At 50.2% G+C, this 14,138-nt stretch overlaps 1 protein-coding gene across 1 annotated transcript in view; it reads left to right on the top strand.

The window, feature by feature from the left end:
• ACO2 (aconitase 2) overlaps positions 1 to 14,138 on the top strand; it is a 340,183-nt gene that overhangs the window by 106,873 nt on the left and 219,172 nt on the right. Inside the window, exon 6 of the mRNA XM_086963512.1 lies at positions 8,086 to 8,236. Within this exon, the coding sequence (XP_086819638.1) occupies positions 8,086 to 8,236 (151 nt within the window). The remainder of the gene's footprint in view (positions 1 to 8,085; positions 8,237 to 14,138) is intronic.

Here is a 14,138-nt window from a genome sequence, read left to right as displayed (position 1 = left end):
TTCCGGGGATACTTTGTTCGGAAAACACGCAGATGATGAGATGGCCCGCATGAAGGCGGAGGCGGAGACCCTTACGGCTGTGGGCTTGGAGAAGCCCAAAGAGAAGAAATCCTTCAGGCCTTTCCAGAGGCGCTACGGCGCACAAGGAAGAGGACTGGGGCAGTCTTCGGGACAGCAGCAGCAACAACAGCAGCAGTTCCGGAGACCCTTCCAGAAACGTCAGAAGGGTAGAGGGGGACAACAGTCCTCTACCGCGAACAAGGGCCCGGCCGGGTCTCGACCATGAGCGGTTACTTCACCTTCATCCGTTACCCGCTCCGGTGGGAGGAAGCGTTCAATTTTTTCTGGCAGAGTGGAGAAAAATTACTCAGGACAAGTGGGTGCTGAATATTGTTTGCAATGGATACAGTCTTCGGTTCATCAGCCCTCCTCCAGCGATCCCTCCGGTCAGCTCGCAGTATCAACTGCGCGAGCTCCAGGCGGAGGCCGATATCCTGTTAAGGAAAAGGGCGATAGAAGACGTACCTCTGTCTCAAAGAGGAAGAGGTCTGTACTCCCGGTTCTTCCTGGTTCGCAAGAAGGACAAGAACGAGTTCAGGCCCATTCTGGACTTGCGGCAGGCAAACAAGTGGATTGGCAGAGAAAAGTTTCGCATGCTGTCGTTGCATCAGATTTTTCCTCAGTTGCAACAGGGGGACTGGCTTTGTGACATAGACCTACAGGATGCGTTCTTCCACTTGCCCATCGCGTACAAACACAGGAAGTTTCTGCGATTTCAAGTCGGCACCAACCATTATCAATACACAGTGCTGCCATTCGGGCTGAAATCTGCGCCCAGGACATTCTCGAAGTGCATGGCCGTGGTAGCGGCACACCTCAGGAAGAACAAGGTGTTTGTCTACCGGTACCTGGACAATTGGTTGATCAAGGCCTCCTTCTCGGAAGCTCAGGCAGACTTCCAGAAGACGTTTGTTCTCTTGAACAAGCTGGGGTTGCACATCAACATGTCCAAGTCTGTCCCGATCCCGGTCCAGTGCATTCAGTACTTGGGAGCCACCATCAATACGCTGTCAGCAAGCGTGTCTCCTTCGGAGGAGCGACGGCGATCGATCCTTCGGAAGGCTCAGGCTCTTATGACCGCTCCATCTACAACAGTGAGGACGGTGTCTTCTCTACTGGGGTCGATGGCCTCTTGTATCTTCCTCACTCCTCATGCACGACTACACATGAGACCTCTGCAGGAGTGCTTGGAGGATCAATGGGACCAGAGGAAAGGATCTTGGGACGACAAGATACGACTGTCTCTGCATGCTCTTCAGTCTCTGAAGTGGTGGTGTTCAGCGGAGAATCTCCTCAGAGGGGTTCCCTTCCACAAAAACATTCCTACTCATACTATCGTGACTGATGCTTCTCTCCAAGGCTGGGGAGCGCATTCGGGAGACTTACAGATTCAAGGAACGTGGTCTCAGATGGAGTCCACGTATCGCATCAATTTTCTGGAACTCAGAGCTGTTCACTTGGCACTGAAGGCCTTTCGTCCGTCCTTCCAGACCAACTCTCTGCTTGTACAGACAGACAATACGACCACGATGTATTACCTCAACAAGCAGGGGGGTCGCGATCGCGCACCCTGTCTCGGGAGGCGCAGACAATCTGGCGCTGGCTTCTGGCCAGAGGATTGACGATAACGGCTACCCATCTACCAGGTTTGCAGAATGTTCAGGCAGACGCGCTGAGCAGACTGATTCAGGAAAACCACGAATGGGTCATAAACAACGACGTACTAGGAGAACTCTTCGAAAGGTGGGGGACTCCAGACTTAGATCTGTTCGCCACCGCAGAAAACAGCAAATGCCGAGACTTCGCCTCCAGGTACTACCAGCAAGGGACGCTGGGGAATGCACTCTGGATCAACTGGTAGAACAGCTTTCTGTACGCTTTTCCACCTATTCCCCTGATTCCGGCGGTGCTCACCAAGCTGTCCCACTCCAGGGCGCGGATGATCCTGATCCCCCCGGAATGGCCCAGGCAGTGGTGGTTCACAGACCTGCTTCACCGGTCTCCTTCCTCGCATACGGCTGCCGTGCCGGCTGGACATTCTCACTAAGTTCGGGGAGCAGATGTTGCACCCCAACCTCTCGTCTTTGAGTTTGGCGGCATGGCTCCTGAGATAGTGCAATATGGCCATTTGAATCTGCCCGAAGATTGCATGGACATACTGAAGGAGTCTAAGCGACCTTCCACTCGGACTTCCTATGCTTACAAGTGGAAGAGGTTTTGTATCTGGTGTGTGTCCAAGAACTTTGACCCAACGACGTGCAAGGAAGATGTCATCCTTCCTTACCTTCTGCATTTGACACTGTCTGGCCTTAATGTTCATTCCATTAAGGTTCATCTCGCTGCATTGACTGCCTACAGGAAAAGCCCTTCACAGACTTCCTTCTTCCAGATCCCTGTGATCAAAGACTTTTTGGAAGGCTTGAAGAAAGTGTTCCCTCCTGTCAGGCTTCCTTCGCCTTCGTGGGAATTGAATGTGGTGCTGTCCAGTTTGATGAAGGAGCCTTTTGAACCCATTCATAAGGCTTCGTTGCAGCACCTGTCCTGGAAGGCGGCGTTCCTCGTGGACATTACATCGGCCCGCAGGGTGAGTGAAATTCAGGCGTTGTGTTGTGATGAACCTTGTACTGTATTTCATGCTGCTAAGGTTGTTATGCGTACTCACCCTAAATTTCTTCCCAAGGTTATTTCTGATTTTCATGTCAACCAGACTATAACTTTGCCTACGTTTTTTCAGAATCCTTCATCTCCGGCGGAAAGGTCTCTGCATTCCCTGGATGTTAGGAGGGTGTTGACATTTTATCTGGATAAAACCAAAGATATTCGTAGGTCAGACCAATTGTTTATCAATTATGGATCAGTCAGGGCCAGTCTTGCTACCTCAAAACAGTCCATCTCTAGGTGGATTGTGTCCTGTATACAATTGTTACCAAAAGGCTAATAAGACCTTAGGGGGTTAACTTAAGGCTCATTCCACCAGGGGCAAAGCTGCCACAACTGCTTTGCTGCGTAATGTTCCAATTGCAGAAATCTGCAAGGCGGCCACTAGGAAGTCGGTCCATACCTTTTGTAAGCATTACTGTCTGGACACTGATGCCAGGACAGACGCTCAGGTTGGGCAGGCTTCGCTGCGAAATCTGTTCGCACAGTAGTGGTGTTATTTCTCTTCTCTCCAGCGCTGCTTTGGTGTGGGGATGGGCTTGCCATTCTATTCACTAGATTATGACTATACACAGAGATCCCCTACTACAGAAGGAGTAGTTTCTTTTCTGTAACTCCAGTTCTGTAGTAGGGGTATCTCTGTTATAGTCATAAGCGCCTGCCCTCCTCCCCGGTGGAAAAGGATATTCATGTAAGGAATGCTACAGGTCTGGCGTGTTACGCCTTCAAAAAGAACTGAAAGTACAAGGGACCTGCTGTGAATTCTGGGATGCTGAGTGTTCTGAAAGTTCTCTTAAAGGCACAGTATCCTGTTCTGAGCCACATAATGGCAGCCTAAGGGGCTTGTCTGTCCACTCCTTTCTCTCTATCATTCCAGAGGCTTTTGCTGGTAGGGGAAGGTTTTTCTCTGTGGAGAACACTGGACAGGCTGTGCTGTTTGTGGATTTTTGGTGGAATTTCTAGTTGAAGTACTGGACAGTGTAGCCTTTGGATATAGGCTGCATTATCTGTCTTTAAATTCTCAGTGTCTGTGCAGATCTGCGATTTTTGACGATTTAAGAGATTATTTTTGATTGGATTGCTCCGGGGTCCACGCACATGGGCGGGACTATTCACTAGATTATGACTATAACAGAGCTACTCCTACTACAGAACTGGAGTTACAGGACAGAAACTACTCCTTCTCTTGGATTCCGGCTTCTAGGAGTCGTGTCTTTAGGGTGCGATGGCAGACCGTGTCGAAGGCGGCTGACAGGTCCAGGAGGATGAGGGCTGATGTTTCGCTGTTGTCTAGTTGGCGCCTGATGTCGTCTGTGGTGGCGTTGAGGGCTGTCTCGGTGCTGTGGTTTCGTCTGAATCCTGACTGGGACGGGTCTAAGATATTGTTGTCTTCGAGGTGGCGGGCCAGTTGCATGTTGGTGATTTTCTCCATGACCTTTGCCGGGAACGGGGAGCAGGGAGATGGGCCGGAAGTTCTTGAGGTCCTTGGGGTCCGCTTTGGGCTTCTTGAGGAGGGCGTTGATTTTGGCATGCTTCCAGCTTTCCGGGAATGTTGCTGTTTCGAAGGAGATGTTGATGACCTTCCAAAGTAGGTGTGTGATGGCTGCGTCTGCTTTGTTGAATACGTGGTGTGGGCACGGGTCAGATGGAGATCCTGAGTGAATGGAGTTCATGACCTTGCGTGTCTCCTTGACGTTGGACTAGGAGGTCAGGCGGTTGGCGCTGATGGTGTTCACAGGGGAGGTGGAGTCTGGCGTAGTCTGGGTGGTTGTGGTGTTGAAGCTGTTGTGGATGTCAGCGATCTTGCGGTGGAAGAAGATGGCTAGTGAGTCGCACAGGTCGCACAGCGCGTTGGCGCTGGGGTGGGAGAGTTCCTTTATGATGCTGAAGAGCTCTTTGCTGTTGTGTGCGTTGTTATCCAAGCGATCTATGAAGGAGGATCTCTAGGCTAATCTGATGAGGTGGTGGTGTCTGCGGGTGGTGTCCTTGTGGGCTGCGAGGTTGTCCGGTGTGTGTTTGTGGAGCCATGTCTTCTCCAGTTTCTGGCATGCGCGTTTAGAGGTCTGGAGCTCGTCGGTGAACCAGGTGGCTCTCTTGTTGGCGTGGCTGTTGGAGGGTTTCTTGAGCGGGGCGAGGGTGTTGGCGCAGTCGTCAATCCACTGTCTGAGGTTTCGGGCTGCGGCGTCTTGGTTGGTGGTGTTGGTGGGTGGGTTCTTGGCGAGGGAGGTGATCAGCTGGTCTTCGGTGACTTTGCTCCAGGAGTGGCGAGGCAGGTGTTGGGTATGGTGGTGCGTGGTTGGTTTCTTGAAGGTGAAATGGATGCAACGGTGGTCGGTCCAGTGGAGTTCGGTGGTGTGGTAGAAGGCGACGTGGGAACCTGTGGAGAAGACTAGATCCAGCGTGTGGCCCACAGCGTGGGTGGGTGCGGTGACGGGTTGTCTGAGGCCCAGGTTGGCGAGGTTGTCGATCAGGGTGGCGGAGTTGGTGTTGTTGTTCTCGAGGTGGAAGTTCAGGTCCCCAAGGAGGATGTAGTCCGTGGAGGCGAGTGCGTGGATGCTGGCGAGGTCGGTGTGGAGTCGCTGAATTGAGCCCGGGGTCCGGGGGGGGGTGGTCTGTAGATGAGTGTTCCTCTGAGGGTGGTGTTTGGGTCGGTGTGGATCCGGAAGTGCAGGGGTTCGGCGGTGTTAAGGGTGTCGTCTGCATGGGTGGCGACCTTGAGGGTGGACTTGTGGACGATGGCTATTCCACCTCTGATTCCGTTGGCGCGATCCCTGCGGGGGTGGTCTTGTAGCCGTCTGGGATGGCTACGGCAATGTCGGGTGCCGAGGAGTCGTTCCACCAGGTCTCGGTCAGGAAGGCCACGTCTGGGGCGGAGGTGTCTAGCAGATCCCAGAGCTCGAAGGCGTGTTTGTGTGCGGAGCGGGTGTTGAGGAGTTAGCAGCGGAGGTGGTTGGGTCCAGTCCTTTGAGGTTTGGTGTGTCTGTCGCAGGTGAAGCTGCAGTTGTGGCAGGAGAAAGGTCTGTGGGTCCGTTTCGGGGCGGCCTGGAAGCAGGTGTGGTTTCGGCTGGCGTGGAGGGTGCTGGCGTCGTTGTGGATTCTGGTGTCGTTGCGTTCACAGGGTCCAGGGGTTCTGGCGCTGGGCGTGGTCTAGGCGCGCCCGCTGCGCGGCTGCTTCTCGGCCTGCATATGAGGTGGCCTGCATATGAGGTGGTTTGGGAGGGAGAAGCTGCTGTGAGGCGGGAGCTGGGAGGCGAATGGGTGTGCAGGGGGGGGCGGACTGCGGCGGCGGGAAAGGGTCGGAACAGGGGGGGGGGGGGGGGGGACTGGTGCCCAGGTCAGAGGAGAGGGAAAAACCCAGGAAACAAGGAGGCAGGAACCAGGCAGTCAGGTGACAAGCAGCGGCGTGGGGGCGACCTGACTGCAAGCAGGGTCAAAGGTCTCAAAGTGTAGAAAGGTCACAAAAAAACGGGGGTAAACGAGTGGCACAGAGGCAGAAGGTCACAAAAAACAGGGGGAAACGAGTGGCACAGGGGCAGAAAGGTCACAAGAAGGGGCAGAAAGGTCACACAAAACGGGGGGAAACGAGTGGCATAGAGGCACACAGGGGAGTAGAGGCAAGAAAAACAAGTACAATTAGGGGAGCAGAACGCAAGAAAAACTAGTGCAATCAGGGGAGCAGAAGGCACGATAAACTGGTACAATCAGGGGAGCAGAGGCCAGAAAAACGGGTGCAATCAGCGGAGCAGAGGCAAGAAAAGCGAGTACAATCAGGGGAGCAGAAGGCACGAAACACGGGTAGAATCAGGGCAGCAGAGGCCAGAAAAACAAGTGCTATCAGGGGAGCAGAGGCAAGAAAAGCAAGTGCAATCAGGGGAGCAGCGTCAAGAAAACTAGCACAATCAGGGGAGCAGAAGGCAAGAAAATGAGTACAATCAGGGGAGCAGAAGGCAAGAGAACGGGCACAGATAAGAATGCAGGCACAGGGTGTAGACGGGCAACTGTGGTCACAGACACCAGAAGACCAGTACAGGGAAGACAGACCGCGACAGTGATACAAACCTAAGGCCTACCACTGGCCACAATGGATGAGGCGCAGGTGGTAGCCTGCGGGTGGAGGAGGGCCTCAACTTCTACAACAGCGGCAACTGGGGCAGGGTCAGGACACACAGGCGGAGCTGTGTGGTGGGGGAGCGACCTACCAGCAAGGTCAAGGGTCGCTTAGTGTAACAAACTAAGCAGAGATTTACTTCCCACGCTGAACACATTTGCTAATGTCACTAAATATTAAGAAAATCCGACATGGCTTACACTAAAGCTTGAAACATGCAAAAACTCTATCGCTATGAATAAGTGGGCCCATCAACATGTTTAACATATCCGAGGCCATAGTGAGAGAAAAGTCCTTGTATCATCTTTTTTTCCCTTTTTTCGTAGACAGAAAGGCATCCTTTTACGTACTTGGGGATTAAGCACAGACATCTGCGAGCGCTGTGAGGGCGGTTCTAACACTCCCTCATCATGACCACAGACATGCAATAGCAATGGTGAAGATGCCACAAACTTTACCAGCACGATGAAAGATGCCTAAGCCCTGGATCACTGCAGACACTCTAGCATCACTAGCAGGTTATATGTTACCTATACAGCAGGCAGACTTCACAAGCAAGGGCTCCGGTTACACTCACTCCCCCCCCCAACCCCCCCTACTGAAACAAGCACGAGCGTGTGAGAAGGCCAGACCGATTCCAAGAGGTCGTTTTCCTAGAGCAGCACATGCGCTGCACTAGGCTCAACCTTAAAAAAGAGCACAATAGATCAAGATGCCACTTTTACTGGCGGGTGAGTAGCCATCAAAATGGTGATTCTCCCGGAGTTCCTATACTTTTTCACAAATATTTCAACGGGCTCCCAACGGATGGAAGTCCTGCAATATGAGGAGCAGGCAGTGGCAACTAGTGAATTGGAATAGAAGACCTGTTGACCCTGTACTGGCTGTAACTTACACTGGACTGGTACGGTCTGATCCATAGATTTATATGCTCTGCCATGAGTTTAGCCAACTTGTACTGGTAATTGTGCTTAGTATGTAAGGTAAGATTTCCTGCTACTTTGTTTCCCCTTCTGGGTTATTGTTATGCGCATGTTTTAAACAAACCCAACTACAATAATAAAAAAAAATCTCTCTCAGCAGACAAGATTTTCTCACATCTCAGTTCATAAGTGAGAAATGTAAAGCAGGAGTCCTATTAGCCTTCTAAAACAATTTGTTCTCTGTACAAACTCCTAAGTAAAGAGTGTAACATTTGTTTGGTCACAGTTCTGTTTGCTGTCTCCTGGTAGTCATGTGCCTGCCTCTCCCCTCCACAGGTCATTGGAGTAAAGCTGACTGGTGCTCTGTCTGGGTGGTCCTCTCCCAAGGATGTGATTCTGAAGGTGGCCGGCATCCTGACTGTGAAGGGTGGCACAGGTGCCATTGTGGAGTACCACGGTCCTGGTGTAGAGTCTATTTCTTGCACAGGTCAGTGCCGCTTTCAGGTGTTGGTTATTGTACTGTCCTATGGGCATACAAGTGTGCTTTAGGCTGAAGCAGTTAGTCGGACTGTACAGGGGTGTACTGTCGGTTGGGATATTACATCAGGCTCTATGTGCGGGGATTGCTGCAGAGATGTTCTTCAGATTGCAAGTTATGCATGCAGTCCGGTAAGACTTGTAACAATACATCACACCGGCAGTCTACCGAAGAAAAGAAATATCCATGATATCTCTGCACACTAACTTTGTACTGTTAGAGTGCAGTTTGCCCATTGTCGGTGCTGGTGGATTGCAACAGGCTCCTTGCTTAAGGAAGAGCACACATCCCCATTTTGCCAACTTAATTGCGTGTAGCAAAGAGGCACTGGGACTGTGTATTCAGAGATGGTGAAATGTCATGCATGCAGTGATATGGGATCATTGTTAACCGAGTAGTCTGGGGATTTTGACTGTTCGTCCAGTTTCCCATAACCAGGGCCACTTGAATTATGCAGCAAGGAAGAACGAAATTATGCAGCAGAATTTGCCAAATTATGCAGCACTGAAAGACAAACTATGCAGCACATTCTTCGATGGCATTTCGTTGCAATTGTTTTTACATATACTGTAGTACTGTCTTGAAAAAGACCACACCTCATTAGTTCCAGTTCAACAACCAAATACCGAAATAAGCTACTGAAAGGTGACCAATTAACCTGTGCAAAGGGTGTTCCCCTGCGTGCAAACATGTCACCACAGTTTTATTCACTTTTGATCTGTTTGAGGTAGGAACATTTATTTTTGTTAAAATCTGTAAACTATGCAACAGATGATGGAGTGTGGCAAATGCTGCAAACCTATAGTTATGCAAAAACAGCTACGACGGCGGAATTGTGTTATTCTTGGGGCTCTTAGCATATCATCATGCAAGAACGTTCTTTCAGTTTTAACTTCGTAAAAAATAAAATCCAGATGAATGATGTGTGGCACACGTGTAAACGTACTGTTTTTGTGGCATCAAAACATGTCATAGAAATCAAATCAGATTTAATTGCAGGTATTAACCTCTTTGAATAATAGTGCACTGTAAACAGCTTGATATTGTCTAAGTCACATCATCCCACCCCTCACAACCACCTTTTTAGTATTTGCACCATGACATCACGGTTTTGTTATTTAATGTACTTTTGTAAAGTTTCCTTTATCCAGTATTGGGGTATCTTTCATAGATTCACATGCCTGAATCATTCCCCGTCGTCGAGGCGGGAGTCCCACGGTAAATTATATATATATATAGCAGTGCCTAAAAACCATTAGTAGTAGGCTAGAAAAGGATATAGGCCCAACTAGGCCCAAAACTTAGCAGCCTATCTACCTCCTTATGTAAAAATAACTGAAAATGTAGCCTCAGCCAATCAGCTAACCTCACCCTCTAGAACCTTCCCAGCCCAGGCAGTTCTCCTCAGATTTTCACCGCACTTCGTGTGTAAGGGAGTCTCCCTGAGTGCCTACTCAGTTTTTCTTCAAAATTTCTTCTATTCTCTCAAGATGTCTGAAAAGAAGGCTCTATTCAAGGCTTGTGGTTCCTGCTTCAAGAAGAGGGTACATGTGGACGACCAGCACTCTGATTGTATTTATTGTTTGCATCCTTCACATGTTGTGAAGGATTGCAGGATATGTCGAACCTTCCCTCCTAAGACCATCAGGGATAGAGAGGCAAGAGTTCTTTTGTGGCTGAAGTCGTCTGCCACAGATGACGAGGACAGAGCCTCTACCTCAAGTAAGAGAGCCAGTTCCAAAGAGAGGTGTTCTCCTGAGAGATTGAAAAAACCTAAATTCTCTCATAAACCCTCTGAGTCCACAAAGAGTGCTGCGTCAACAGAGTCTTCTACTGTGAGTACAGTCCGCACTAAAGCTGTCTCTTTGGTGTCCTCTCTCACTGTCACCACCTATTCTACGTCCTCTACTTCTTCAAGTACTGTTACCACCTCAGCAATTACTTCTCCTGTGATGTCCGTCATGGTTTCTTCTTCTGAGAAAAAATCATCGAAGAAAAGCTCGTCGTCGACGAGTCTTCCGTCGACGACCAAATCACCATCTACGAAGCATTCGTCATCGCTTCCGTCGACGCTCTCGTCGACGGCTCCCCCGTCGACGAAGGTTTCCACTATCCAGTCGACGAAGATCCCGTCGACGAAGATCCCGTCGACGAAGATCCCGTCGACGAAGATCCCGTCGACGAAGATCCCGTCGACGAAGAGCCCGTCGACGAAGAGCCCGTCGACGACAAGCCCGTCGACGAAGGTTTCAGCTCCATCGACGACAAGCTCGACGACGAAGAGTCCGTCGACGAAGACCCTGTCGACGACAAGCCCGTCGACGAAGGTTTCAGCTCCATCGACGACAAGCTCGTCGACGAAGATCCCCTCGACGAAGAGCCCGTCGACGAAGAGCCCGTCGACGAAGAGCCCGTCGACGAAGACCCTGTCGACGACAAGCCCGTCGACGAAGGTTTCAGCTCCATCGACGACAAGCTCGTCGACGAAGAGCCCGTCGACGAAGACCCTGTCGACGACAAGCCCGTCGACGAAGGTTTCAGCTCCATCGACGACAAGCTCGACGACGAAGAGTCCGTCGACGGATCCGTCTACTAGGACGCCTTCAAAAAAGTCCTCGTCGACGATTACAACACCAATGACGATACCGTCGACGACAGTACCGGCAACTCACACATCTGTTTCACTTCTACCGTCGACAGCAGCGCTGGCATCTTTGAATGTGCCGTCTACGCATTTATTGCCTACATCTCCGGTAAGGGTACAGTATACCCATTTCCAGATGAAATCATTTCAGAGACAGAGTTACTCTCATTTGTCTCCCCTCTTGCCTTCGCATATTTTGGAAAACTACGTGGAGGCAGATTCTGATGATGAAGGGGATGATGACGAGCCTTTTGGAGTGGCCCATCACCCTTCCCAGTTACACATAAAATATCAAGAGGATGAAGATGATGATGAGGTTCATTACTATCAGGAAAATTTAGCTACTCCTTATCATCAGGAGCAACAACACGCAGAAGACACGACTCATCTTCCGTCTTTTCTAATTCATGATTTACAGGCCATGCTGGCTGATTATCGTCAGAGGTTTCCACCAACTCTGCCTACTCCAAATCCTGTGCCAGTAGACATGCTGATAAATTCCCCGCCACATCCTTCGCACTCTCCAAGGCAGGATGTTGACCCCGGGACTGGAGGTCATGATGTTGACGTCTCCTCTCCAGATGAGGATGAAAGAGGGGATGGGGAACTTCCGGATTTCACGCCTACGGAACCATGGAATGATTACATCATTCCTATGCCCTCTCCTAATTTGCCACAACCTTCAGATTCTCCGCCAGAAGACATAGGAGGTTTTCATAACATCATGCACCGGGCAGCTGCTCGATTTGCAATTACAGTTTCGGTTGAGCAGACTGACTGTTTTCTTCATGATTTCAAAGAAGGGTATAGAAGGGTATCCAGATCTATCCCTATCATTGAATATATTTGGAAAGAAGGGATTAATATAATGAAGACGCCAGCTTCCATCCCGGCGGTTCTTCCAAGAGTCGACAAGAAGTACCGAGCACCACCGGATACTCCTTCGTGTTTGATTGGTCATCCACGTCCTGACTCAGTGATTTTACAAGCGGCTCAACAACGATCCAAGAATCCGGCTGCACCAATTTCAACACCTCCAGACAAAGAGGGCAGGAGATTGGATGCGATTGGGAAGAAGTTCTCAGCTAATGCCGCTGCTACTGTTAAGATTGCTAATTCTTTGGCAATTTTAGCACGTTATGACAGACAAATGTGGTCAGATCTGTCGGAATTCATCAACCTGGTTCCCGATGACCGTGTTGAAGAGGTCAGGAAGGTTGTCATGGAAGGCGAGCAGGCAGCTTCTGAGATTATCGATTGCGCCCTCGATGTCTCTAATACAGCCTTTAGACAATTGGCCGGAGCGGCAGTTCTCAGACGGCAAGGATGGCTCAAGACGACTTCTTTCAGACCTGAAGTCCAGACCAAAATACTTGACATGGCCTATGATGGCGAGTTATTGTTTGGCAAGCACATAGATGAAGCATTGCTTGCGATCAAAACGGATACTGATACGGCCAAATCGCTTGGTACACTACAGTATAAGCGAGGTTTTTTCAGAGGAGCAAGAGGCCGTGGTTTTTCTTCCAGAGGACATTATCAAAATTAGCAAAACCGCCAGTATCAACCTCAGAATAAGCCGTACTACCAACAGTCCTATCGGCAGTCATCGTCAGCGGGTTTCTCTCGTCAAGGAGGGAAACGACGTTCTAACTACCAGGGACGCGATTCAAATAAACGCCAGTGAGTTTTGCCGGACACCATCCTCCCTTCCTTCCCTCCCCGTGGGCGCCAAGATCTCCGCCTTTCATCAACAGTGGCGGAAGATAACTTCAGATCAGTGGGTTCTGGACATAGTCAAACACGGACACACTCTGGAGTTCTTGCAGAAACCTCCAACGTCACCGCCCAGGGGTCCCTCCCCTCCTCGTCTTCATTTGTTATACATGGAAACCATGAAGATGCTACACAAAAATGCGATAGAAAAAGTTCCAACATCCCAGAAAAATCAGGGGTTTTACTCTCGCTTCTTCCTTGTGGAAAAGGTTTCAGAAGAGTGGCGTCCAATTTTGGATCTACGAAACTTAAACAAATATCTGAAAAAGCAGAGTTTCCGCATGGTGACGCTCACGGATGTCCTCAATTGCCTCATGGAAGGCGATTTCATAGCTTCCCTGGATATGGAAGACGCTTACTTCCACATTCCCATTCATCCAAACCACCGCAAGTATCTGAGATTCACAGTGGCTGGTGTCCATTTTCAATTCAAGGTGCTCCCTTTCGGCCTGAAATCTGCACCGAGAATCTTTACCAAGACTCTAGTTCCGGTTGCAGCTGCGTTGAGGTCACAGGGAATCCAAGTATTCCCGTACCTCGACGATTGGTTAATAAAGAGTCCAATAAAAACTTCAACAAGGCAATCGGTCAAAAGTGCTCTATCAATGTTCTCGAATCTGGGCCTGACCCTCAACGTCAAAAAATCTCAACTGCAACCCAAACAAATTCTGACGTTCCTAGGAGCAGTACTGGACACTTCTCAGTGCAAGGCCTTCTTGACCCAAATTCGTCAGGACAAGATCACAAAGCTGGCAAGTCAAATACGGTCAAAAAAGTCTCTTTCGGTCCGACAGTTTGTTTCCCTGCTAGGGATGTGTTCCTCTGCACTCCATCTAGTTCCACTGGCACGACTCAGAATGAGGCCTCTCCAAGAGGAATTGCATCGACAGTGGCGGCAGATAGACGGATCTTTCGAGGACCGAATCAAGGTCACGCCCAAGATGAAACAAGCTCTTCTATGGTGGGCGGCAAAGAACAATTTGTCTCCGGGGCTCACTTTTCTTCAGACCCTACCGGAATTTACTCTGACGACAGATGCCTCCATGGAGGGTTGGGGAGGCCATCTCCAAGACCTTCAAGTGCAGGGACGGTGGTCCCATCAGTACAAGCACAAACACATCAACTGCCTCGAGTTGAGGGCCATTTTTCTGTCCTTGCGAGCCTTCCTGCCAAGAATTGCAGGCTCTGCAGTGCTGGTGCGCACGGACAACACCACCAGCATGTTTTACGTAAACAAGCAAGGGGGCACAAAATCTCTAGCTCTGTCTCTTCAAGCGCAGGAAATGTGGGAATGGTTACTCCATCACAAAATTTCCCTCAGAGCGGAGCATGTTCAGGGAATTCAGAATTCTCTGGCCGACGATCTCAGTAGGTCGTTCACAGGATGTCACGAGTGGGAACTCGAACAACGCCAAGTGGAAACAATTTTCC

This window comes from Lissotriton vulgaris, chromosome 1_1 (assembly GCF_964263255.1).
Source record: "Lissotriton vulgaris chromosome 1_1, aLisVul1.2, whole genome shotgun sequence".
Lineage (NCBI taxonomy): Eukaryota > Metazoa > Chordata > Amphibia > Caudata > Salamandridae > Lissotriton > Lissotriton vulgaris.
Note: the sequence above shows the minus strand (reverse complement) of the source record. Positions and strands in the feature narration are given on the sequence as shown.